The following is a 27,876-nucleotide window of genomic DNA, read 5'->3' as shown; positions in this document are numbered from 1 at the left end:
CATTTATATTAGGGCAGAACTCTTGCTTTTTAATGTATTGTTTTGGGGGCCAAAAGTTTGATCTACTTTTAATAGTTTCACACTTTTCCCCAGAGTAGAATTGCCCAGCTTAATTTTTTTCTTACAAAATTATTTTATTTAAGTGTTGATCTTGCTCTGCCAAAAAAAAAAACAAAAACAAAAAAGCATAACCTATTTCACAGTTTTCCTGCCTTATTTGATTTCGACAATAGCATTGGCAGAGAGAAGCCGGGCTAATATTATTCATATTTTACACATTAGGGACATGGAAAGAAGGCCCTGGGGAGGTTAGAGTTCCTCCTCGGGGTCTCAGAACAAGAAATCAAAACTTCTAACCCCGTCCTAATTCTGTCCAGTCCTTGCAGTTCTGGTGCTTAAAATAAATTAAAATATTCATCAAGGCGTTATTGCTCTGCCTGCATTTTAATGGGAAGAGCAGCAGCATAATGCCCACTTGACATATTCCAGTCGGAGGGGGAGTTTCTCATCAGCATTCATGATATATGAGGAACTGTGTTTCTGTTCCCCTTTTTATTAGGAAAGGTTTAGGGGAAATTTTAAAACATTGCCAAAGAGCTTGTCCTGCCTGGTATGTATCTATTCTCAAGCAAAGAAAAATCTCTTAAGTGAAACGGATAGGAGGGTGTAACACAACCTAAAGTTAAACTATCTATGAAGACAAATCGCTTTTTGATCACCCAAGACTACCTATGAATGAAAATTTCTCGGCAGAGAGACGAGGGTTGATCACTCAAGTTGCAGTTTTAAAAAATGCAGAAACAGTTCACTTGGAATATTGTCTTCATGTCAGAAATGTACCTCTGTGCCTGAAAATGATAAAAAATTACAATCGATCCTTACAACTGTTCTGTTCATCTTTATTGATCAGGTGCAAGAAAGATAAATCGCAGCCCAAATAAGATTATAGTAAATGTTAGCATCATAGGGGACTCTGGGTTGATAGAAAGCTATTCATCATCTCAAATGGTGACCTGTCCATTGCTCCAGCCACCCTGTGTCTGCTGTCTAATCACATACCTATTGATTTTATCTACACCCAGCAAACCTGGATGTGACGCTCGTTGGGCATCCCAGATTGTTAAATGCAAAGGGGTCACTGGTGTGAAGAGGATTTCAATTTCATTTTCTCACCAACCAACAATGATTTCTTAAAAAAAAATAAACTACCTCCAGCCTCACATGTGAAATCAGAGTGATGAGGAAACGAAGGCACACAATAGACCATTGTATCGCTTCATGTTCTTTTGTGTCACAATGCATTTTGCAGATTATTTCATTGGGTCTGTAACCATTGGGAGTCATTCAGACCACCCCTGATCCCCCCACACACACACCCCACCCCCCATCCCATTAAGATGGTTTTTAAAGTAGCTAGCCAGAATGAATGATTTTTTATTTTTCTGCCCCAGGAAAGTTATTACTTTGTTATTACCACTTGATTTATGTTGCTTAGAAGTGATAGAAATATTTTCTATAGAAAGTTTGCCTAAATCTTGCCCTTCGTTCTGGTTGTTCTTTTTGGGGGGGGTGGGGGGAGGGGTCGAGGGAGTGTCACACCAGGCTGTGGTTGGGGCTTACTCCTGATCCAGTGCTCAGAGATCACTCCTGGCAGGGCTCAGGGTACCAAGTGTGGTGCTGGGGATTGAACCCAGATAAGCCACGTGCAAGGCAAGCTCCCTACCCACTTTACTATATCCCACGCTCTTTGCCCCTTGTTCATACTGATTAATTGGTGATCAGTATTGATGATCTTATGGTTGTGTGGCGGTTACAGAACACATTCTACACCTGTAAGTATTCATCTTGAGGATAAGCACATGTAAACGGAAATGGTCCTCTACAATTCTAGATATGTTAGAGAATTGGAGGCCACGGTGGTGGATGGAAATGTCATCATTCAGTCTCAAACAGTCCTTGATCTTCATTCTAAATGAGGGAGATGTAATCTTTCAAAAAAATAAGTTAGGGGTTTTCTCCGAAGGATGAAATAACTAAGAAAGTTTTCGGGGTCACAGTCTGTCAACAACAGCACTGTTCTCAAATGGAGACCCTACAGGTATTTTGTATAGATTTCTCAGACACTTATGCAAGGTATCTTTGTTCTTCTGCTTGAGTGGCTGAAACAGAGCTTTCTGTATTTTTGGAAATTAAGTCCTGCACACATTTGTTCCTCTTGGTTAATGAAAACTCTGCTGTTGATCTTTGTCCACAGAACTCAGAGTTCTACAAGGTCACCACTGAGCAGTATCAGAAGGCTGCCGAAGAGGTGGAGGGAAAGTTCAAGTAAGTTGGTTTTTTCTTTTCAAGTTTTCTTATCTTTTCTCTTCTGGACAAGGTAAAAGTGCAGTTGTATTGCTGTTTTGAGCAGAAAATAGATGGGGTAGGTGGAACTCTGGAATACTTGGCGGTGTGGTTGAGTGGCGTCATGTAATTGGCAGTATCAGAATTCAAAGGTGTGTGAGGGGCAGCCAATGAAAGCTTGTGGCAGTATGTTTTTTTGAACAAAGGTGAAATGGAAAGCAATGCAAGTAGAATTTTCATTTGGAATAATATCGACAGTTCCTACCTTCTTGGACTATGAAGGTGCTATTAAATTGCTAGCTCTATCAATAGAAACACGAAAATGATTCACTTTAATGTATAAAATGATGAGCCTGTCCAAATTTGCGTCCCCGCCTTTTCCATGTTTAAGCTGTTTTCATTTCTTCACACATGCCCTGAAACCATTTACATCACAGACTTTACCTTGCCCTTGACCGTGCAGGTGATGTTAAATTGCTACCCCTATTAATCCTTGGAATGTTCAAATGAATGTTCTATAATTGATGGATCAAAGTGTTTGTAACCCATAACCTTATACTTTTCCCTTTGCTGCCCGTTCTCACATTGGGTAAGAAGACATCATTCAGAATTTCCCTGAGTGTATGAACAGTCCTGTTGCATAGCCCATGTTAGTAGCAGCGCATGGGCAAATTAGTGAAGCAAAAAAGAAGTGTTGTGACAGGTTTAGTTGAAAGATTGCATGGGGCCCTGACCTCTCTCCTTGCATGTGTTTATAAGCCTTTGATAAAAATGATTAAACTCTAAGTGATTGTTATTTCTTCCTACGTACCATACTGCAAGTTGCACGTTAACAGACATAGATATTAGCATTTGAATTATTTTTTAAAGATGTTTTTTGTAAAGACAGTTTGAGGTATTTTTAAACAGACAAAACCCTCAGTTTTTTTTTTTTTAATGAATTATCTCTTTGGATGCAATGGATAGAAACTTTCTATGATTGTGCCACAAATCTCACTCTTAAAGGTTACTGTGCTATCTTAAGAATTAAGATATAGAATTGGATGTAGATTTTAAGAAGCTCTAAATATACCTTTCTAAGTTACATTCTTTTCTGTCTTCCTAATGATAAAGCAACTTTTTTTTGGTATGTTTGTTTTATTTTTGTTAGGGGGGAGCAGGGGTCACTCCTGGGCTTACTCCTTACTCCTTGTTCTGTACACAGGGCGTCATGTGTATTGCCAGAGGTTGCTCTTAGGTTGGCTACATGCTAGGCAAGTACCTCTGGCTCCCAAAGCAACAGTTTTTAAAACCTGTTTGTCTCTATAGTTCGAGAACTATTGACCCGTTATTTCTTCATTGTAAGATGGGGGTCACTGTATAGATAACCAAAATTGAAGATAAATCAAAGGCAAACAATTCTATATAGAATAAACTGTGAAATTGTGGTCAAGAAATAGATTTTAGAGACTTTTTAAAGAACTTTGAAGAAGTGGAAAGAAAAGATATTTTAAAGGAACATTTATTTGGCTTTAATTGGTGACTGTCCAAAGCATGTCGCAGAGAAACTCAAAGATACTCAGGCTAAATTAAATGGGAAAGATCAAAACGGTATAAGGTCCTTGACCTCTAGACCCAAAAGTTTGGTCTTCATTTAGTAAGAAATCAATGCATGGTGTTCAACCAGATAAAAACCCTTATGTCTTCATTCCTTTGGGAATATTAATCTAATACTATATACAAAGTTTGCCTAGAGGTGTAAGAAAAAAAGGACCAGATTGATGTTCTCTACAAGTGAAGAAGAGAAGGAAACAGATGCAAAAATCTGATCTAAAGAGTAGACGTGGATCAGTGATTGATTTTGCATGTGGGTTTGCTAGAGCTGCCATAACAATATACAGTACACTGAGTGTATGTATAAGTTTATTTCCTTAAGTTTGGGGAGACTGGAAATTGTAGATCAGGTTAGTTTCTTCTGAGCTCTTCCTCCTTGGCATGTAGATAAGTCTCCGTGTCTCTTCACATGGTCTTCTTCTGTGTGGTCTGATCTTTTCTTACTGGGAAGTAAAGGGATGGGGGTGGGAGTGGGGTGCCAGGAGGGAGAAAGCATCTGTCAGTGCTCAAGAATCACTCCTTGTGGTGCTCAGAGAACTGTATGCAGTGCCAGACATTGAACCAAGGTTGACTCTTGAACAGCAAGCACCTTAACCCCTGTCCTGTCTTTCTGGCCCCTCTGTTTTCCTCCCTAATTTTTTTCCCATCCCTAAATCATATAAATATGGTTATCAGCCATATTTGATGCAGGTCTAAAATAAAGACTTTTCATTCTTAATTTAATCATCTCTTTAAAGACCTTCCATTCGAAAACACATTTTAGCGAAAATTTATTTCTTTTTAAGAAACCATTGACCCGTTGGACTGTCAGTGTTTAGGAGTGCAATTGTAAGCCTCTTCAAAATATATTACCACACCATCACCACACAAGTACATGGACACTTTCCCTGCATTGAACATCCTCCCTCCTTTGGTTCCTGCCCACCCTCCTCTGGCCACATCGGCTCTGCAGTGAATCCAGAGATGTGTTTTTGTTTAGCTGTGTCTGTGCCCTTGCTCTGCTTCTCTTTATCCTGCAGGTGAGTGAGATCATTAGTATTTGTCTTTTTTCCTCTGACTTGTTTTCATTTAGCACGACTTCCTCTAGTTCCATCCATATTACTGCAGAAAGCTAAATTTTAATCTTTTTTTTTCCTAGCTAAGTAGTATTCCTTTGCATATGTAGTCCACCTCTTTCTCCATTAATCTCTCATTGGACTTCCAGGGTGGTTCCAAATCTTGTCCGTTGTGACTAGCACTGCATATATAGGCCGGCATATATCCTTTTAATGGAGTGATAGCACAGCGGGTAGAGCATTTGCCTTGCACACCGCCAACCCAGATTTGATTCCTTCATCCCTCTCGGAGAACCTGGCAAGCTACACGTGGTGTATTCGATATGCCAAAAACAATGACAAGTCTCACAATGGAGACATTACTGGTGCCCACCCAAGCAAATCACTGAGCAACGGGATGACACTGATACAGTGACATCATTTTAAATGCATGCTTTGGATAGATACCTAGAAGTGGAATTGCTGGATTCTATGGTTAGTTTATTTCTGAAATTTTGAGAAATCTTAATACTATTTTTCCATGGAGACTGAACCAAATTTACCTTCCAACCAGTAACATAAAGTTTCCTTTTTTCTCTATACTTCACCAACACTTTTTGCTTCTGTTGGATTCTATGGTTAGTTTATTTCTGAAATTTTGAGAAATCTTAATACTATTTTTCCATGGAGACTGAACCAAATTTACCTTCCAACCAGTAACATAAAGTTTCCTTTTTTCTCTATACTTCACCAACACTTTTTGCTTCTGACCTTTATGAGATAGTTGCAAAGTGATATCTCCCTATTTTGATTTGCATTTCTCCCCTGATGTTATGTGCTGATGAGAGATTTCTTATATGCCTCTTGGCCATCTTTATATCTTCTCTGATGAAGGAGCTATTTAGCTTTGTTTTCCTCTTTTTTGTTGGAAAGACACATAGTGATGTACTCCATGTTAGAATCTGGACCTGTAAATTGGAAGGGAATCACAACTCAATCCTTAACCATTGGGTAGAAGGAGTAAAAGGAGAGTCAAAACTAGAACTTAATGAATCGGAAAGTTGGCAGAAGCTGGATTTCTTTTTTTTAAGAGACATCTGGCTCATATGCAAAAAGAAAAAAAAAAAAAGATCCTCTCTAAGCAAACCTTGCCACCTGCCATGACCTTCAGCCTTAAGGAGCTGGTTGGAAAATGAGAAACTACCTAGAGAACAAAAATGAGTGGCTATCCCTCACACTCACAAGATAAAGCACAACTGTGGGTTAGACAGGTTTAAACCAAGCCCCCTCCATTTTATCCTCCTTTCTTTCTATTATTCCTGATCAGATCTTAACTGTTAAAAGGGGGGGGCTCAGGGAGGGGGCCGGAGAATAAACAATGTGGCCTTTCCTACAGTGAGCTCTGGCTTGCTTAAGTAGCCCCTGGGAGGCAGCCCTGAATTCTTGAAATTTTCCATTGGATCAGAATGTTCTCATCACTCAGGATGGTTCTCCTGGGCCGTGTGAGTTCAGCCCAGCCGCTGATGAAAGAGGCACTAGAGTCTGAATTGGGCCTCCTGGCCAGTGGACCAAACAAGCCTGTGGAGCAGAGGCAAATGTGTGAATGAGGGCATGAAACTGGACAGTAACTTAGAGCTCTTCCCTGGCCGATAACACTCAGTGCCCGCTCGCACCTAGACACGAAGACACCAAGTTTCCACTGTTTCTGGGGGCAGTGGAAACTTGGCTTTTGGCTTTGTTCTTGGCCACTATCCTATTGTATATCTGCTTTGAACCTTTTCCCACTCTGCCCTTTCTCACCAGGTAACCTTACTTCCATTGTCATTGTTCATTGGTTGCCTTTTTTCTTTTTTTAACCAAAGGAAACTTTGCATTTGGAACCATCCCACATTGGTTCATTACTTTCATTAAGTTCTGAGAGCTTTGGGTGGTTTAGAGAATCCCCTTGGCATCTGTTGTTCTGACATCTCAGAACTGAGAAGTCTTGGGCACTCTGCCCTCGCACTGGACAGTCTGGCCAACTCTGGTACCAACCAAATACCAGGTTTTATGGACTGATGGGATCTCAGTGGTTGGTTTTGTCAGGTGACTTTCTTTGTATCATTTCCCCCACCCCTACCCCCCACCACAGCTGCTGCTGGCTAGACTGAACATCCTACTGTGTTTGCGTTTTGATTTGTAGCGAGTTCATTAGCTTCACACCTAGGAAGCAATGGTGTTTGGGACACTATTAAAGACGCTTTCGTCTCTGAAAGCCCAGGTACTACTGCCCAAGAGATTTTAGGTGCTCTTCTAGAAGCATGTCCATCTCAGAGCCTCATGAGACCCTGATTGATTCTTTGCCAGGCAGTAGGCCACAGTCTCTCCGTGGCACAGTCACAGGGCTCAGCCCTCCTAGCAACCAGCTCCGAAGGGCTGTGAGGAGGATTTGGTTAGTTTCATCTGATGAGAGCATCCATTTGGATGCAGCCGGGTTGCAGGAGATGGAAGCTTTTTAAATGCCAATTTCGAGGGCAGTTCTATACACCAGCTTCGGTTGGGGGCTGGGGGGAGGGGTCACACAAAATCACTGTCAAGAGAAAGAAGAGCACATTTGAGGCGGCTCAAATGAACACCAAAGTCACAGGCTGCTTCCTGCCAGATTAGCTAATGGGATTATTTTAGGGATGCTTAAATATTAACTCACACTTCAGCCCCTCAGTTTATAGTTTTGGCAGTAAACCACTAAAACACTTTTCAGTTTAATGGATTCCTCCCCTCTCCCCCTATTTTAGCCTCATGTTATTCATTCAGAGGGCTTCTCTCCTGAGTTCTGAATACGTAGGCAGGGCCTTACCAGCCTTACCAGGAACTTAGCCTTCCCAGAGGAGAACGAGACAGTTTTCAAACAAGAAACCTTTGAAAAAGTCCAAGTTGGTGCTACTGTGAAAGGATAATTGCATCCCTAATAAACCAGAAGATATTAAAAATCCATTTACTACCATCACCCCCAGTGGGAAATGTGTGCTATTTATTATGCTGCTACAACCTTTCTATACAATAGCTTTACATTTTTGGCTGTAAGATTGTAAACTGGTGAATTCTACTTAGTGCCATTCGGAAAAAGTAGAACGCCGACTCCTCCTCAGAAGAAAAGCTGGATTGCCGGGTGATCTAGCAACCCACTTGGTAGGGGGTATGAGTGGTCCTGTCTGAGGAGTATGAAATTAATTTGGGGAGTTCTGTGCCCCAGTGTTGCAAGCCTTGCTCACAATAGCTAAGTGACAGAAACAAACTGAGTGCCTACTACTAGATGGTTAGATTAAGAAGGGTGTGTGTGTGTGTGTGTGTGTACATGATGGAATACTATTTAACTATCACTGTATCACTGTCATCCTGTTGTTTGTCGATTTACTCAAGTGGGCACCAGTAACATCTCTATTCCAGCCCTGAGATTTTAGCAGCCTTTCCTTACTCGTCTTTCCCAATGATTGGAGGCTCCTTCAGGGTCAGGGGAATGAGACCTATCATTACTGTTTTTTGGCATATTGAATATGCCGTGGTTAGCTTGCCATAAAGATAAAAAAAAAACTCATGTACTTTACATACAAAATGGAATATTATTTGACTATAGAAAAGGTGAAAATTTGCATTTTCAGCAACACAAAATTATCAGTAGAATAATTTCCAATAAAATTCATTGGAAGAAAAAAGATAAATATTGAAGGATATCACTTTCTTTAACAGATGAATGTAGCAAACACTGTTGTCCCTTTGTTCATTGATTTGCTGGAGCGGGCACCAGTAACGTCTCCATTGTGAGACTTGTTGTTACTGTTTGTGGCATATTGAATATGCCACGTGTAGCTTGCCAGGCTCTGCCGTGCAGGCGGGATACTCTCGGTAGCTTGCCAGGCTCTCCAAGAGGAACAGAGGAATCGAACTTGGGTCGGCTGTGTGCAAGGTAAACGCGCTACCTGCTGTGTTATCACTCCAGCCCTATTGTGTTATGTTCTAACAGATGAATGTAGAAAATAAAATTTAAGAAAAATGGGCTTTGACATCAGAGCTGAGACTACCAATAAGAGTGAGTGAAATCCAAAAGAACAAAGGCAGCCAGTGTTGGCGAGGATGTGGGGATAAAGGAACCTTCCTTCACTGCTCATGGGAATACCGACTGGTTCAACCCTTTTGGAAAACAGTATGAACGCTTCTCAAAAAATTTGAAATTGAGCTCCCAATTGACCTAGCAATACCACTTCTGGAAATCTATCCAGAAGTGGAAGTATTTCTAGTATACTTTTTTGGAGATGCAAAAAAGTACAGTAGAAATGACATCTGCACTTGTATGTTCTTTGCAGCACTGGTTACTATAGCCAGAATCTGGGAAAAACCCAAGTGCCCGAGAACAGATGACTGGTTAAAGAAACCTTGTACAACTACACAACAGAACACTATGCAGCTGTTAGAAAGGATGAAGTCATGAAATTTGCATATAGGTGGATCAACATGGAATGTATCATGTTAAGTGAAATGAGTCAGAAAGAGAGGGACAGACATAGAAAGACTGCACTCATTTGTGGAATATAAAGTAACAAAATGCGAGACTTACATCCAAGAATAGTAGAGATGTGTACCAGGATTGCTGTATGACTTGGAAGCCGGCCTCACATGCTGGGGGGAAAGGCACTCAGATAGAGAAGGGACCACCAAGTAAAGGGTGCTTGGAGGGCCTGCTCGGGATGGAAGATGCGTGCTGAAAGTAGACTATAGACCAAATGATGGCCACTCAGTACCTCTATTGCAAACCACAATACCCAAAAGGAGAGTGAGAGCAAAAGGGAATGCCGGTGGGGTAGGGTGGGGTGGGGGAAATGGGATGGGGGTGGTGGGAGGGATACTGGAATCATTGATGGTAGAGAATGGGCACTGGTGGAGGGATGAGAATTCGAACATTGTATGACTGAAACGTAAGCACGAGATTTGCAAATCTGTAACTGTACCTCACAGTGATTCATTGAAAAATATTTTTTTTTTAAAAAAAAAGAATGGTTGGAATGGTTGGAACAAGGTAGGGAGCAAAGACAATGAAAGGTGATGAGGTTTTTGGTTTCAGGGGATTTTTTGGGTTATTTTCCTTCTTTTTTGGAATAAAAGAAAAGTTAAACCTTGGTGCAGAGAAGAAAGTATAGCTGATTGGACAGCAGCTGAGCCAGATCTAAAAGCAATCTACTTCCCATAAAGTTGAACTTGTCAGCTAAGTTTTCATGGCTCATGGGGCCAGTTTGTCACCTGACCCTCTTGAGTCACCAGATAGGATGAAGCCCTGAGATGGGCTGGGAGCATAATGGACTCATGAGTTTTGCAGACAAATGTTGTGAAGAATAGTCAGCATCAGCCTCCTAGGATAACTCGCTGTAGTGCTTGACTGTTAAGATGACCATGCTTTGGATAAATGGGATTGAACAACAGTGAACTGGGGGATGCTGACTCTGCCTGTCAGTGCAGTTAACCTTCGATAACTGAGGAATCAATCATGTATATCAGCATCAGTTGACTTTGTGATTGGTGGGACCAGTGGAGAGAAAACTAATTCACTAAGAGCAAGTGCCGCAGGGTGGGCCCAGGCATGGGCAGGATTCAATGGAATGTCTTTAAAATCAATGTCCCTTGTTGCTTTTCCCTTCTGGTTTAATGTCGCTCCTGGAAAATCTAGAAGCACATCCCCAAAATAATGTTTTAGCTATATAGCCCTAAGCACAGAGCAAAATCCAGTATCTTTTTTACATCTGGTTTTTGTTCCAGGTTATATGAATTTTATTATGCCTTTTCCTAGTCCAACTCAATCCATCATGAGCTGGACTGCATATCTCATTTGGCAGTTCCCTTTGTTATTATTACTTCAAATAAAGCAATTTATGGTGCTGTCCCCAGTTAAATGGTCCTACTGCCACATTTATAAGTCAGCTTACTGAAAATGATGTTCTCTAATAATTCTTATTCTGTCTTATAGATAATTAAAGACTGCATTTTTAATAAATGATGTTACATTGATCTGCTTAGCATAAATTTAGCACAAGCTAAAATGCTTGGTATGTATTAGATTTTATTTTATATATATATAATTGCATCAGTATTCCTATGGTATGTCCAACTCAAATTTTTTGATAACTATGCACCATAGGAGAGAAATGTTTTGTTTTAATGTAGCTGTTGGAAAATTGTTTTCAAATCAAATCTAGATGATGTTAAACTCTCAACTAGAAATTCAGGGGACCAGAGCAATAATAGTACAGCAGAGAGGATGCTTGCATTCCATGCGGCAGACTCAGGTCCATTCCTATTATGGTCTCCCAAGCCTGCCAGGAGTGATCCTTGAGTGCAGAGCCAGAAGTAAGCCCTGAGCACCACTGGGTATTATGCCTCTGTGCTAGCTGGGTTGCGCACATGCATGCAAACACACACACACACACACACACACACACACACACACAAGTTCCTTCTTTTGGGAGGTGGGAGGGCTGTACAAAAAGAGCAGAGGGTGAGTGTTCATGATCAGCTTTAGAATCAGATCTCAGGCTGGAAAGATGGAGAATCAGATCTCTCCAGGCGATCAGAGCTGTCACACCACACCTACTGCAAAGGAAATGTTGATACCAGTGTGTTAACACACACGCTAATTATTTTCACAATACAGAAAACAAATAGCTTGCGAAATATAAGGCAACTATCAAAGAAACATAAAATGTTTTAAAGGCAATATTCTCTTGAAGACAGTGTAACAGCCAACAAATGAAAAATGCTGTTAAAGACAATTGACATTTCATTTTCACTCTGCTTCAAATTATGAAGTAGCCAATGTGTGTCTTTCATGAGAAAAAAATATACATGGGAAGTGGCATAGATCTGTTGAAATATTCTTAGAATGCTTTCATGACAGGTACATCTCTCCAACTTGGCTTCCATCTCTTTGAGCTGAAGCAGTCGTGAAAGAGTGTGATTCTGTGAAACTGTATATGAATCCTGGTAGTATTCCTTTGTGTGACAGACTGTAGAAGGGGGTTCAGACCCGTGGGGGAAGCCTCGAGTCATCCTTCTAATGCATTGAGAGATCAGTTACCCCATGGAAGAAATTTAGATAATCTGAGAGCATGGGAGGAACACTATGTAAAACTTGGACAGACCAAATGGCTTTAGCAAGTATTACGGTATATTCCAAGATTTCCTTCCATGTAAATTCCCTTCACTTTAAAATGTCCTTGTCCTTATTAGGGTTTCCCCATGACTGGCGATACTATGTTTGGTTTCTCTTTGGGGTGTGTGATTTTAATAGCTCTGCTCCAAATGAATCCCGAAGCCGAGGATGGCATGCCAATGGGATCAGCAGGTGTTTCTCGTGTTCTCTGTAATTACACGTGTGGATCCTGGACGTTCAAGGCAACAGTGTTTAAAGATCCTGCTTAATTGACTGTAAAATAATTAAATAAGGTTTTGACTGGCAAATTTATAATTCAGTTAGATGCATAAGCCAGTATGCTTGAATGTCAATGTGACTTCGGTTTGGAAATACTAGATTAATAGAACTAATTGTTCTAAAGGTACAAAGTTTACTCTGATTAATAGTCACAGAGCTCTTCTAGAAGTTTAACCAAGTAAATTTATGCTGCCTTCCTGCTTAAACTTTTAATGGAAACTTATTTCCAAACTTTGAGCTATTAATTTTGCTGTGCTTTTCTTCCTGGTTTCTGCAAAGTTGAGCTCTCACGATTTTTTTCCCCAGTGATTCCAGCTGCCTGATTGAATAACTTGGTTTATCAGAAGGACTAAAATTATATGCTGCCGCACATGTATTTATTGTGTCTGCGGCTGACAGGTACCCTGCATATGGTCTCTAACACTTATTGATGTCTACTTATAACCTACTTTAGTGCTGTGTGCATGGATATGATATACCAAATGTACATGATAAATGTTCTATCTCGAATTCTCATTGATCAGTTTCTAAATGATCAAATGGTTTATCTCAATCAGACACTAATTCACATTGATCAAATTCTAAATGATCAAGTTGACTTGGTTTCTGCTGAACACAAATTGTATTAAAACAACATTACTTGAACATGCTGCCTTTTCTAATGCAGGAGTTATGTTACCAGCAGTTACATTATAACCAGAATTATTGTATTATAAAGATGTCTCCTTCATAATGAAAAGTTTACATAAGAAGAAAAGAATGCGATATTACAGGAAGAACAGGGCTTCAGGCAAGGATTTAGGCTTTTACTAACTAATTAAATTCTGCATTTGTATTGGGCCTTCTTCCCCCTTTTTTTAATTTGAGGGGCTGTGAGCAGGAAATACAGCAGCTGCAGTGGTGACATTTTATTCCCGGGGGTTCTTGAAGCCAAGTAACATCTTGATTGTACAGTAAGAGCACTACTCATTGAAGGGACCATGTCTAAGTAAATATACCTGTGCCCTTCCTGCAGAAGCCTGGTGCCACTCACCTCCTTTAGAAGTTTAGAGTTATTTGTTTTTACCTATTTTTCAAGCATCAGTATTTCATGTACCTTCTGGAGTTGGTGTGTAACTGGGGGAGCATTTTTAGTTACAGAATTGAGAGCCAATATGTTTATGAGCTTAAGATTATACTTTGTGTATTGCGGGAAAGGCCCATACACATTTGGCTGAAACATAGTCTTACTTTTCAGAACTCAATTTCTCGGGCAGGTTATTCATTACATCTTTGACTTGTCTCTTCTTCCATCTGTAAAATGTAAATGGGCACTACCCGTCTCTCTAGGGCATTCCAGCCGAGGTGGTTTAAAAGTCTCATAAAGAAGAGAAAAAAGGAAAGTTGTCATGGATCCTCATCTTTTAAATAATAGTCTCAAATGGCCACTTGTTCTTTTTTTCTGAGATGCTGGCTGCCATTTTCAGAATGTTCTAAAGGGTTAGGGCTCCCTTTTATAAGTCCTTGGGGGGAATGAAGGGAAGAACAACCCTCACCCCCACCCCGTCTCTCAAACCAGTCTCTCTTCTGCCCACCCTATCCCACACATACAAACGCAGATTAGTTCCAGGGAGCATGAGTAGCACTGTCACTGGCATCCCATTGCTCATCGATTTGCTCGAGTGGGCACCATTAACGTCTCCATTGTGAGACTTATTGTTACTATTTTTGGCATTATCAAATACGCCACGGGTAGCTTGCCAGGCTCTGCTTTGCGGGTTGGATACTCTCGATAGCTTGCCGGGCTCTTTGAGAGGAGCGGAGGAATCACACCCGGGTTGGTCGAGTACAAGGCAAATTCCCTACCCGCAGCACTATCACTCCAGTCTGGGAGCATGAGTACACATCAGTATTTGACACGATTTTCCGCCGCCATACTCCCCCTCCCACTCCCACTCCATTTACCATGGAGTTCCTTTTGAGATTCAGTTGCCTTTTATCCCCTGGTTTGAGTGGCTATGTTCAGCCTAGTAAACACCATGCACACTACCTGGGGGTTAAGTTTCCATCCGTGTAACATCCCTCCATCCCACCTGTTCCACACAGCACTCAACTCAATCCAGAGGTGTCTGCAGAACGGGTCTGGACAAGGGAGGACAGGAGGCAAAGGCCTTAGGCACCACTGTCTTTTTTCATCAAAAACAACAAAAAAGAACTGTAGCCATCAGCTGAAGATCTCAAGTCACTGAAGACACGGCCACATCCTTCCATAAGTCCATGACTGGAATGCTCTTCCCTGCCCCAAGTTTAGAGTTACACTAGGTTTGGATGGCTTCAGATGCCTTTACTTGAATATAATCTGTTTATGTGTTATGTGTAAATTATCCAAACCAGTTTTGTTGTAACCCTTAGGTTTGTGGATGTAAACTCCTGAATTTGTAATTGGTTCTGTGCAAGAAAACAAATCGTTCTGTTTTGCCCTACAGGAACATTAGCATTGAACTTTCTTCTTTAATCAATACAGTCCATTATGAATCTAGCATACCCTACATAGTTATATGAAATATTAATTACACACTGTTAGATAGATAAATGGAGATTCTGCCAGGAATGATAGGTTATTTCTTTCCTTGTATTCTAGTATTTTAAATTAGAACATCTTGAGTTCTCAGGTGCATGGTATTTTGAAATTTGTTTATTGATCCCAGCTAATTTGAGTAATTAGCCGCATAGCTCTTGGTTCACATAAGGTATTTCTAACTTGGGTCTACTAAGTTTTTCCCCTCACGCTGATTTCAAGTCGAGTTTATATACTTTTTTAAAGGATACAGTTGGAAATGATTTCTTTGATTTTCCTTTGATGTTTTCAAAGACAGGAAGAAATTAGTCTGCTTTTTGAGTGCCACTCAGCTACAGGTAGAGAGCAATGAAGCTTGTAGGAGGGCCAATTAGAGTTAATTATTGCCTGACTGACCTGCCACATGTTTAAAAGTGTCCAGGAAGACTTCTTCTAGGCAGCTTTTTAATTCTATCCTGGTGTCAGATTTACAAAGTTAGCCATCTTTATTCTTGAGCAAGGTTAAAAAGTTTCTTTAAATTATATCAAAGAAGTCACATACACATAAAAATGGCAACTAGCAGGATGAAATCTAGGAGAAGTTGAACAGGTTCCACCATATTGTGGTACCTGTGGTTGATCACTGGTCAACCTATTTCAAATTCTGCCAGTCCTTCCCTACTCACCTTCAGTGTATCTGACTGCTCATGCATATGTAACACAAGCTACTAAAATTGAAGTCAGTATTTAAGATATTGAATGTGAGTGTTGTATGGTTACCATATTATCCGTTACAATGTCAGTCCTATCAAGGATTTCTATTCCTGGCTTTTATTTTAGATCTCTTAGGTAAGCAAACAAAATATAAAAATGGATAAGTTGAACATTGCCATTATTAAATGTGCTGCTCATCTTAAGTTAGCCTTTAAAGAAAAAAATATTTTAATGGCAAAAAATGGGATCAGACATCTGAAAGGAAGATTGGAGGAGGGCCAGTGGGTACATGAGAAGGCCCAATGACATTTTAGTTATGAGATAATATAAATTATGATAATGAGAAGGATGACAATCAAATGTGCTAACAATACTTCTTGTCTGGCAGGTTGTGGAGAAAACAGAACAGCTGTGCTTTGCTGTTGGGTGTTAGAATGGCCAATTTTTAAAAATAGATTTTTCAAAGCCACTTTGGAAAAATATTGTAATTTCTTTTTAAAGCTAAACATGTGCTTGTTCTGTGACCCAGGAATTTCAACCTTAGGACATATCCAAGCGGAGTCAATCTACAATCCGTGAAAGATTCATACACATATGTTCATAACAGAATTGTTCATAAAAGTCAAAATATAGAAAGAGCCCCACTGGTCATCAGTGGAATGAAGGAGCAACAAATTGTGGTTTAGCCATGCAGTAAAATACTATTTAGTAGGTTTAAAAAAACTTTTTTTAACTGTTGATATATGTATGCAGAAGAATCTGAGAAACATTGTATTAAGCAAAACAAAGCCAGACACAATGGCCGAAACAGTACATACTGTGTGAGCTCGTTGATGTATGTTCAAATACAAGAGAAATGACTGACGTGAACTTTTTACTGATGGAAAAAGTGCTGCTAGAAATCAGAAAGTGAGTGGTAGGAATAGAGGAGCTTGACTGAGTGGGAGCCCCAGCGAACTTTCTGAGACCATGCAGAGTTTCGTTCCCAGGGCGATGCTTATGTCACTGTGCACAGTGTTTGCTCCAATAGAAACACTTGAGGTTGTTTTTTTTTTTTAACATTGATTACCCCATTTTTTAAACCCTACACATCTCTATCGATTAATTTTAATTTGGGAAAATGCCCAAAATATTTGGATTGCAAACTTCTCACATTCTAACCATCCTTTTTTCCCGGGCAAAATAGACTTCTTCAATTTAATCACCATCTGAGGAAACTTAAGATGTCTAATCCTCTCCTTGAGCATATGTTTTCATTCGAATTTGAAGCCCTTTGCCGAGAGTCAGGGCTGTTCATTCAGCATATTTCATTGCTCTCGAAATAAATCTTGCTTTATTTATTTTCTTAAGAATTAGTCTTTTTTTTCCCCCTTATTAAATTATGTCTGCCTGATGTCCCCGTCTCCTTTCTGGCATTTTGTAGCTAGATTACGGTGTTGTTGTTGTTGTTTCTTGGTTGGGGGGGGGTGGCATTTTGTAGCTAGATTATGGTTTTGTTGTTGTTTCTTGTTTGTATGTTTGTGTGTGTGTCTCTGCAGTTGTGTGTGTGTGTGATTTTGTAGCTGGATAATGGCTTTGTTGTTGTTTCTTGTTTTGTGTGTATGTGTGTGGGATTTTGTAGCTAGATTATAGTTTTGTTGTTTTGTTTGTGTGTGTGTGTGAGAGAGAGAGAGAGAGAGAGAGACCCCCCTGTTCTGCAGGTTTCAGGGGGTGTCAGGAATCAAGCCTTGCAGGTACAAATCCTGTGTGTGTGTGTGTGTGTGTGTGTGTGTGTGTGTGTGTGTGTGACCCCCCACCCCCTGTTCTGCAGGTTTCAGGGGGTGTCAGGAATCAAGCCTTGCAGGTACAAATCCTGCCCTCTAGCCCTCTAGACCCCATGCCCAGCCCATGCCCTGGGTCCAGCAGCTATGGCATGAGCCCAGAAAGTCACCGCTGATGAATGACCTGTTTGTTTAAGTGGCACCGGTGCTTCTCACAGTGCCGAGCCGAGGCAGCAGCGTGTTGAGACCATGTTGCCTTGAGTCCTGGCAGATAGGAGCGCACGGCCTGGCCCGGTCCCTGCGCGCTTCCGAGACGCCCGGTGCGGGAGGGTGGCCAAGCAGCCCCACCTGCTCACGCCGCCGCCGCCTGCGCCGGCCAGCAGCGAGATTGCCGCGCGCCTTTGCAATCAGCCGCGTCCGGGGAAAATTGATGGATGCGCTCCTCCAGGGGAGGCCTGGCTCTGCGCCCCATCCACGGGGCGCCGCGCGTGGCACGTCTGGCTCTGGGGTCCTCTCTGAAGGACGCAGACCTCCCCCTTGGCACGTTAAAACGCGCCGGGCTCGGGGTCTTACGGGCACAAAGAACCCAGCTCGTTTATCGACACCAGAAACGGAGCCGAGGGTGGCTGCGGGGTGGCGGGATTTTTCTTTCTCCTGTGCTGCCCCACGCGCCTCCCTTCTGCACCGGCTCCGAGGAGCAGTGTGGTGGAGTGCAGCCCCCCTCAGCGGAGGGTCCACGCTGCCGCAACCCGGGCCAGGGTGGTGAGTGCCAAAGGAAGACCGCACCTGTCCCGCTCTCGGGCTGGAAAACGTCCGGCCAGTCGGCGCAGGCGTGCTCAGACGCGGCCCTGGCCAAGAGACAGGCCAGCACTGCCCACTTTGGGAGTAGCGGGTGGGGGGTGCGCGACTCTGGAGCCATCAGCCCTAAGAGAAGCTGTCAAGGAGAGGGGTGGGTCCAGCCCTGACGCCCCCGGACTCTGTCACGTGCTTGCAGGTGCAGGTGGCCCGGCAGGAGCGGGGGAGGGGGGATGGTCAGTGCCTCCCGGCCTGGCTCCCCGGGCCCAGCTCCTGAACAAGATGAAGTGATCAAAGCCGGCGCCAGCCCCGCCGTCGCAGACTCATTACGGTGCAAGCTGCACACCCCAGCTGCCGCTGTTTTCCGCATCAGGCATCGCTGATCCCGGTTCCCAGCACCTCCCTGATAGCTCATTTGGGCCCGCTTGCCATCGAAGCAGCTCGGAAGGCGGCCAAGGGGGAGCTGAGTCCCACTGCCCGCCCTGGACTCCCCCTCACAGGCTCCCCGGCCCACTGACAAGAAGGAAGGCTCAGAGGCCACTCCAGCGACATTTGGGGTTTGGGTCTGGTTTGCTGGGAGTGCGTCTCCGCATCCGAGATGTTGGGTTTGGGCCCAGTTCCCAGACCCCCTGCCCCCGCCCACTACCCGGGCCTTGGGAGCTCTTGTTCAGTTAGCGGACTCTTGACCATGCTCTGGCCTGATTTGTTTGGTTTCCTTTCCCCGGTGAGGAGCCCCGTTTCTTAGATTTATTTTGAAAGGGGTCACCGTGACAGTTCCTGACTTGGAGGAACTTTGCTGCCACTGCCACCATCATCATGAGGAACGTACTATCCCTCAGAAGTCTTTTGGATGCCCCATGCTCTGGGCAGCGGATAAATACCCTATTCTGAGTTTGAGTCAGTACCCTCCAACGTCTCGGACTAGCTCTGTGGAGGTATCAGAATCTAGTAGGAATTTCAGCGCTAACCTTGATTCAAGAAAAACAGTTGTTCAGTATTTCATGCACTTTAGCTGTTTTTTATCATCATCATCATCATCATCATCATCCCGTTGATCATCGAATTTCTCAAGTGGTCTCAGTAACATCTCCATTTGTCCAAGCCCTGAGATTCTAGAAGCCTCTCTCTACTCATCCTTCCAACAATGCCCTACTGGAGGCTCTTACAGGGTCAGGGGAATGAGACCCAGCTTGTTACTGGTTTTGGGATATTAATACACCATGGGGACCTTGCGAGGCTCTCCCATGTGGGCAGGAAACTCCCAGTAGTTTGCCAGGTTCTCCCAATGGGAGAAGTAGGCTATAAGATATCTAGGAGCTTGCTTTTAAGTCTCTGGATGCTGGCCGTTGACAGCTCCGGGGACAGTCCCTGGGTGTGACCTACTAGCTACTGGGAAATAGGAAATCTGGGCGGAGCAGGCCCAGTCCCAATCCGAGCAGCCTTGGTGGTCTCAGCCCCGGGTCCCACACAGCTGGGTTCTTCTGCCGGTTCCTTCATGCATGAGGCTCGTCTAAACGTGTGGAGAGGGGCCTTGAGCATGGCTGTGGCTAGGCTCCGGAGGTCTTTGGTTGCCGGGAGCTCTGCTTGGGGTGGGGAGGGAAACTGGAGCCCATCCCCTCCGAGAAGGCCCCGGGGTAGACAGCCAGGCGCGCAGGCAAGAGACTCTCTGCGTCACTCTCTTCCGGGAGCTTGCTTTTTATAAACTGGAAATGAAGAGAGTGTGACTGCTGCCCTCAGTTTACCTAGGAGAGAGTTAAATCCAAAGCAGCAACCATGTGGAGCAGACTGCAGCGGGGAACCTGAGATAGGACCAAGGCACTTGCCTTGCATGCAGCTGGCCCCTGATGGATCCCCAGCACTGCATGTGGTCTCCTGAACACAGTTGGGTGAGCCCCCAAATTGTGCCCTCCCCACCTCTCAAAAAACCCCAAAAATGTTGCAAAATGCTGTTGAAGAGACTTTGGACTGCAGGAAAGTTGTCTGCAGGTCCCGGGAGGGAGTGTGGGCTAGAGCACGGATGGAATGGACATGGGTGGTAAGTGGAGTATGAGACCACGAAGGAAGATTGGAGACATTCTTGAAAGGACCTGATGTTTCTGTGGTGCCAGGGATCAAACCCAGAGCCTCGAGTACTGTTTTTGTTGCATCCCTGAACCACAGTGCAGCCTGAAAGACTTCAGATGCCACGTTGGGGAGCATAGGAGTTCACTGGGCTTGAGAAGATGTTTTTCCAGGTCCCTAAGCCCGGTGCCTGTGACTTGCTTCGCTGTTAGAATCACATCTTCTGCCCTCCCCCGCCAACCTGCAAAGAAAAGGGGAGTGTGGTGGGGAACATGTTCATGTGCATTTAAAAAGAACCCAAATTGGCTTGCAGAAGATGTTGGCAACGGGGCCAGAGATAGTACAGAGGAAAAAGCACTTGTCTTGCACCCATCTGACCCAGGCTTGATCCCTGGCATCTCAAATGGTCCCCTGAGCCCACCAGGAGTGATACCTGAGCACAGAGCCAACAGTAAGACCTGAGCACCAGCATTACCAGTGTTTTCTCCCCACCCCCACTCGCGTCCCCCAAAACACATACACACACACACAATGTTGGTGAAGTTCAGGGTCTTGAGAAAACAGAACCTAGGGAAAGGTGTAGTCAGTTTCCATTGAAGAGGATGAGGAAGAAAGAGTTCTGGAAAGGTTGGTTCGTGGTTGCTGTCATGGAAATCTCTGGACAGTGACAGAGAAAGAGTCTCATGGAAATAAAGGACACTCACAGTCTGTGGGCCTCACTAGCCGCTGTCCCCACAGGCCAGTGGGTAGGGCTAGTTCTCCATTGAAACAGACCTTTAAAGGAACATGTTCCTGGTCATTTCAAAATTCATGGGCTATTTTATGATCTGTGGTGTGCCAAGAATTCACAGGCTACCCAGCTGTGCTTTGCAAAACAAAGCCCTAGTATTATTACTCTCAAGTAATTCTTAATACTAAAATCAGTATTAAGAACTTGGTGGCGGGGGGTGTCACTAAAGAGTTATCCATTTTGTTCTGCTTAGGCACATGGTTTTCAATGCTTTCAAGGATAGGGTTTCGTGCATAATGCAGTCCATCACCGCACTTCTCCGCAGAGTGCCCGCTTCCTTCCATGATTGTCCTAGTGCCACAGCCCCCGCTCCTTCATTCTAATATTAAGAACTTTAGAAGTATTATTTCTCTGTCCCGTTGCAGTCTGTGATCAATTTGCCTTGCATGTTCCATCCTGGAGGTTAATTTAATGAGTAGTAAATAAATTCTGTTTTTTCTAACGACCAAGTTAAAAAAATTTTTTCCCTAGCAGGCCCCTTTATCCTTTTCCAGGTACTTTAAAAAATAAAACATGTAAAATCTTACCCAAAATATTAATGATGATGAAAGATTAGGAGATCATTTATATTTTTATTAGCTTATATTTATTATGAATATATCCTAGTCAATACAAAACTATTCAAGTTATCCCTTTTAACAGCTGCATAGTATTTCTTGGTGTTAATTTGCCATAATATATATTAATCTATTCCCTATTAAACAGGCACTGGTTTATATTTCCATGATGTATTGGTGTTTGTGGAATTTGCTTTGGGGTTTTGGTTCTCTTTTGGTTCTTATTCTGTTTGGGGCCTCTAAATCCTTAAGAATTGGTACTTGAAGAAATTAGGTAATATAGATGATTTTTGAATTTCGGCTTGGAGGTTCTTGGTGCCATTGGGCTACTTACCTCTGTGGCTCCTTTTTGCTGACATACAAAATGTATGTAGATATTTCATGGGTTATTGTAAAGTCCAGCGAGCTAATAGTGGTGATATTCCTATTCTACATTGAAGATTGTACGGAGTCCATTTTTTTAGGGATCTAGTGGGGTTAAAGTTGGCTGGACCCAGTTTTCTTAACTTTAGGAGTTTATTGCAGTGTGAATGTAAATCTTACCTCTAAGCCAGCTTTTAAAAAAAGGAAGGAAGGAAGGGAGGGAGGGAGGGAAGGAAGGAAGGAAGGAAGGAAGGAAGGAAGGAAGGAAGGAAGGAAGGAAGGAAGGAAGGAAGGAAGGAAGGAAGGAAGGAAGGAAGGAAAAGAAAGAAAGAAAGAGCCCATTTTAGGGAAAAAATTCAGCGTTTTTGACTCAAGTAATTTAAAAATATTACATTTTGGCACAACCTTTGCAATTTTTGTTGCTAGTTTGTAATTCCCTTGAGGTGAATTGAAAAGATTAGTGGTAGAGCTTTTTCTATTAACTCTGGGAAAAACTACAGAGCAAAAAATTGTCCTTTGGCAGAAATGTCAATCCATCCCTCTTTTGGAGCATTTGGAAACTGAAGCGGTGAGAAGCTGATTTAATGGGAGAATTGAAAACCAACATGTATACACATCTTCACCTTTTCTAACTGATGGCAGGACAAATGAAAAATACACTTTCAGAACTTGATGATGCAAAGAAAATAGGATTGTTGCTCCAAAGAGTGCATTAAGGCTAGATCTTTAAAAGATTTGAGTGTTCAGTTTGGGGCCAAGTTTTCTTCGGAAAGCTGATCCATCCTTATTAATGATGCATCTATTTGTAACTTCATGCCATAAAATCCCTCTTGGTATCATACAGTATCTCAGAAGGAGACTTAAGAAAATGGAAAATGTTTAATTTATTAACGGATTGATGTCTACCAGGAAGTAGACTCATTTTCTCTTATTTGTGGTTATTGGTCTTCCCCACTTTTCTTTTGTTGTGAGGGGTCTGCACCTGGCCAATGAGGAGGGCATACTTCTGGCTCTCTCCTCAGGGGTCACACCTGGTGGTGCTCGAGAGACCATATGGGATTCTCACTAGGATCATCTGTGTTCAAGACATGGCTTTAAACCCTGATTATCTGTCCAGCTCTCTTTCTCTCTTTTTTTTTCTTTCAGGGTCACACCCGGCGATGCACAGGGGTTACTCCTGGCTCTGCACTCAGGAATTACCCTTGGTGGTGCTCAGGGGACCATATGGGATGTTGGGATTCAAACCCGGGTTGGCCACATGCAAGGCAAACGCCCTCCCCGCTGTGCTATCGCTCCAGCCCCTCATTTTTAGTAATTTATTAGGGTATGTCTTAATTCTTACATTCTATAGTGCCAATATGGCTGTAGTAAAATAGTCAATATCCCTGAATCAGTTTTTTCATTGCATATGGTATTTATAGATCTCCTTCACAGAATACAATAGACTTCTCTAGCAAGGTTTCTTCCTCCTCCCTGACGTTCTCCCGCCCCCTATTTCATTTTCTACGTCTGTTAAAAGTGATAGTCATAATGATGATGTTTTATAGGAAGTAGATGAAATGTTGTGATGTTCTTGGCACATCCCAAGTAGTCAGTAGTTAGCTAATTATTATTGTCACCAACAGTTCAAATTTCATGGCATGGGTTTTCTCTCTCCATATGTATATGTGTTTTAAAATTGATGCCCAGCATATAATGCAATATATAGTTCCCTGGAGGATAATCTCTGGACCTATAAAATTGCAACTGGGAATATACCATGCTTCTAAAAACAGGGGCTTAGCGACAAATGTTTTCTGTTAAATCATTAACCAACAGTTAGCAGTACTACTCAAAATAATAATTATGTTTTAATGTGCTAGGAAGTACGAAATTTCATTAGAAAAGCGTATGGAATCAGGGCTTGGTTGAATGCAGCTTTTGTTAGCTTATGTTATGGATCACACCCAAGAACTTTTACTACCTTTCAAATATTTATATTCATTTGGGATCGTTGGCAATTATAGTAGGTGGTTTCTAATGGGCAAACAAAATTCTTCCCAAAAATGTGTTCTGAAGTCAGTTCCTTGGCCATTGGACCTTAATTTTTCCCGGAAATGAAGAAAGTGGTTGGGGTTAAGTGTCTAGTTTGGTCCTCAGAAGCCTCTTTAGCACCTGTATGTTAGCAGTTAAGAATAAGAGAAGAAGGGGGAGATAGAAAGTGTGTGTGTGTGTGTGTGTGTGTGTGTATTTAAACAACATTGTGGGTTTTCAGAGCTGTGGTAACTGTGCCCTGGAGAACAGGTAGATCCGTGTTCTATCGGGTGAAGGGAATGCGCAGACCTCGGAGGGCTCAGCTCCTCCCAAGTTCCCTGCACCCCCTGTCTGTACTCAAGCTCATATTTCCCAGTAGTGAATGATTGGCCTCTTTTTTTCAACAAAAATCTCCCTTTGAATCTCACTGCTTAGAGCTGATATTCCACTATTTCATTGGTAGGCCTAGTTTCTAAGCTTATTTACAACCTTTGCTTATTATGAAGAAAGGGACGCTTGTTATCACAGACGCAACCTTTAGAAAGAAGGGGCTGAGGATGGATGGTGGCTGCAGTCATCCATCAGCCCCAGCACCCAAATCTGTTTACTTGGTGGCACCCTGTTGTGATAGTCCTGATTTGCAGTGATAAGGAGTGGCGAATGATAATCGTATTTTTTTGTAACAGCTTGCCTTGCAATCGCAAGATACTCATCCATCAGTCTGATCCATATGATTAAAAGCGAAATCAGTTTCTGCTTCAAAGCGGAATACTGGGCAGTCTCTAATAAATCATAATAGAGAAGTTGGGACAAGCACCCCAAACTTAAAATCGGAATGCACAGTATGAAAGTGACCTTTGACACCTCCACAGCCTCACTCCTGCCATGCTTTTCCGGACTTGGGAGTCCATTCATTAGCGAGAAACCCTTCGTGCACAGCGCCCTCCCGGCCCCGGCCCTAGTAAACACATCTGTCAGGACCTGTCTCTCAGACATCAGTTATCTCTGGAGTCTGCCATGACCCACCCCTACACACCAGCCTCTCCCTCAGAGGGGTTCACGGGTCCTCAGTGCCTCTGTTTGGGAATGCCCTCGGGGCACCCCCGTGAGTATCCTAGCTGCCTGTGCCCTCTCTTGCTTTTATGGTGGGAGCCCCTGGAGGCGTGGCCTATGCCTAAGCGTCATCTTTAACAAGTCATAGTCTCAATAGTAGTGATACGAAGTGGCGAATGGTAATCGTATTTTTTTAACAGTTTGTCTTGCAATCGCAAGATTTGTTAATATCAATTATTAATTGTTAATATCAATATTATTATTATTATTATTATTAACTAGATTGAACTAAACTCAAAAAATAAAAACCTCGTCATGCCTTCTATTCAACCATCAGAATGTTTATATTTAAGGAAAGTCCTCGGATATATAGGAGATGGAACCTGTTGTCTGAAAAGTGAAAGAAGAAATGACACAAATCTCTTTCCTGGTAGAAATGAATCGCCTTGTGGGCAGGGATGTTGTTTTATTGTTTTGTCACCCCTCCCCCACCACCACCACACTCCACTCCCCTTGCCCATCTTCCTCTCCCCCCGCCCCCCTATAAATGCGTGCTGAAATAAATTCACTCAGCAGATGCGGGCACTGTGGCTTTGTGACATCTCTGTCTTAACCTTAATGGTTTGATTTATCTAGCTGTTGATGGTCTTCATTACAGGCTGTTAATACAGGACTGATTTTGTTGGACATTTGCTAATTGCCAGAGTTCATCTCTAATGTGTTTCAAAGAGAAGGCAAGCGAAATTTCCTCTTGACAGCATCAATAGAGTAGTTAAGGCCCTGGCAAAATTCAAAATAAAATGCAGTATGGTCCTTTTGATTAAAACCATCCATTAATGGAGAGCTTGAGTCCCGATTTTCTCTCTATATTGCATTTTTGTTAAAGAAGGATTATTGATGGTTGAAAACTTATTGACCTTTGCTATTTTTTTTTTGGCGGGGTGATTTTTACATCTGTCACTAGAAACTCGTGCACAGAGCATTTTCCAAAACCAGAAATATATCTCATGAACATTTTTCGAGTTGAATTTGGACACATGGCAACTTCAAATAGGCATCTCTCCCCCAGGGGAGCCAAGAATTCATAACAAGTTGTCTTTCAGGAAATCACCTGCTTTCCCCTTCATCTCCTGGTGCCGTCCAAACCCCTGTCTGACTTTGTGACGGGCCTTTCCTGGACACGACCCTGGCTGGACTAAGGCACAGAGGAGGAGACTCCGCTCTCCTTGACAAAAAGAATAAGCGAGAGCCATTTCTTTTCCTGGCTCAATTAAAACTGTACTGATTGTCAAGTCCCATTAACCTAGCGGGTCAGTACCTTGCATGCATTAGCAGCCGCCCCGTTGTAATGTGGCGCAGATTTGCCACATCTTGGACACGTTTATGAAGATTGATACCAGCGAAGGTTCAGTGTTAACGTTCATTGTCAGGCAGGCTTTTATTGTCAGTACAAGGAACTGTCTGGTATTGGCTTTTGCTTTGATTTATGGAAAGGTGACAACATGAAGAAGACATCACATGAAATAACGCCGCTGGCAGCAGCACGATGAGATGCAATTGTGAGGAGAGCAAATAATAACGAACTCTAATTAGGTTCATTATGCTCGCCGGCTCCGTGCTGTACTTGGAAGGGGGCGGGGCCCCCATCCCCCGGACATACCGTCTCTGTACAGACATCCTTGCAGAGCTGGGCGCTCGCTCCCTTTCGCTGGGCTGGGCCTTGAGCAGTAGCCAGCAGGGTGAGGCCAGTGGTCTCAGCGAGAATCATTAAGTCATTGGACTTGATGGCTCCCTTATCCTGGGGTGACAGCCTCCAGTAATTGCCTATTGGTTTTGCCTGAGGGAGCACACACACTCACACACAAATACACACACAGACACCATTGGTTTTGCCAGAGGGAACACACACACATATACACACACCATTGGTTTTGCCTGAGGGAGCACTCTCTCCTCTCTCTCTCTCTCTCTCTCTCTCTCTCTCTCTCTCTCTCTCATTCACTCACTCGCTCGCTCTCTCGTCTCCAGGGAAGCCTGCCTCCTGCCTCCCTGCAGCAGCTCCAAGAAGAAGCAGGTGGCTGTGCCGGAAAAGGGGCACCTGCTCGCTGCAACTTTTGTGTCCCGGGAGAATAGGCGTTACTTTCCCTCGGTTGTTCTGCCTCAGTACACTTGGGTACGGTTGGCAGGGGGCTTCCCTGCTGCGAAAGCTTCCTGTCCCTTTGAAATCTTTGTTGGGTCTCCCCAATTCTCGTTACGTCTTAATGTGCAGGAAAGGCAGCTGTGTTTTCCTTGAAGCAAATATAATTGTGGGGCGAAGCGTCTCTGCTGCTCCCAGGGACAAATACATTACGGGTAATGCCAAAAGAGAGGGAGAGAGAAGAAGAGAAGTGGGGGGGAAGTGTCTGGGACCCTTGGGGCTGGAGTGATAGCACAGTGGGTAAGGCATTTGCCTTGCATGCGGCCGACCCGGGTTCCATTCCCATCATCCCATATGGTCCCCTGAGCACCACCAGGGGAATTCCTGAGTGCAGAGCCAGGAGTAACCCCTGTGCATCGCCAGGTGTGACCCAAAAAGCAAAAAAAAAAAAAAAAAAAGTCTCTGTGACCCTAGGAGAATCCCATCCCGTGCATCTTCTCAAATCTCTCTAAAGCAGCTGAGCGACGGCCTTCAGGCGGCCACCTCAGGTGCCACCAGCATTTCCTGGGACTAGCGGCTGCACGGTGCACAAAGGCACATCCGCCTTCCAGCCCCCAGGTAGAGACCCGTGTGTCTCTGCTGGCTGTGTTTGTCAGGCTCTCACAGGTCCTACC

The 27,876-nt window shown here is 43.2% G+C and overlaps 1 protein-coding gene across 2 annotated transcripts in view; it reads left to right on the top strand.

The window, feature by feature from the left end:
- The window catches only part of CHCHD3 (coiled-coil-helix-coiled-coil-helix domain containing 3), a 327,448-nt gene that overhangs the window by 262,903 nt on the left and 36,669 nt on the right, over positions 1-27,876 (top strand). For both annotated transcript variants that reach the window (XM_055123581.1, XM_055123580.1), the window contains one exon: positions 2,255-2,325. In XM_055123581.1, the coding sequence (XP_054979556.1) occupies positions 2,255-2,325 (71 nt within the window). The remainder of the gene's footprint in view (positions 1-2,254; positions 2,326-27,876) is intronic.

This window comes from Sorex araneus, chromosome 1 (genome assembly GCF_027595985.1).
Source record: "Sorex araneus isolate mSorAra2 chromosome 1, mSorAra2.pri, whole genome shotgun sequence".
Lineage (NCBI taxonomy): Eukaryota > Metazoa > Chordata > Mammalia > Eulipotyphla > Soricidae > Sorex > Sorex araneus.
The sequence above is the reverse complement of the archived record's forward strand: the minus strand, read 5'-3'. Positions and strand labels throughout refer to the sequence as shown.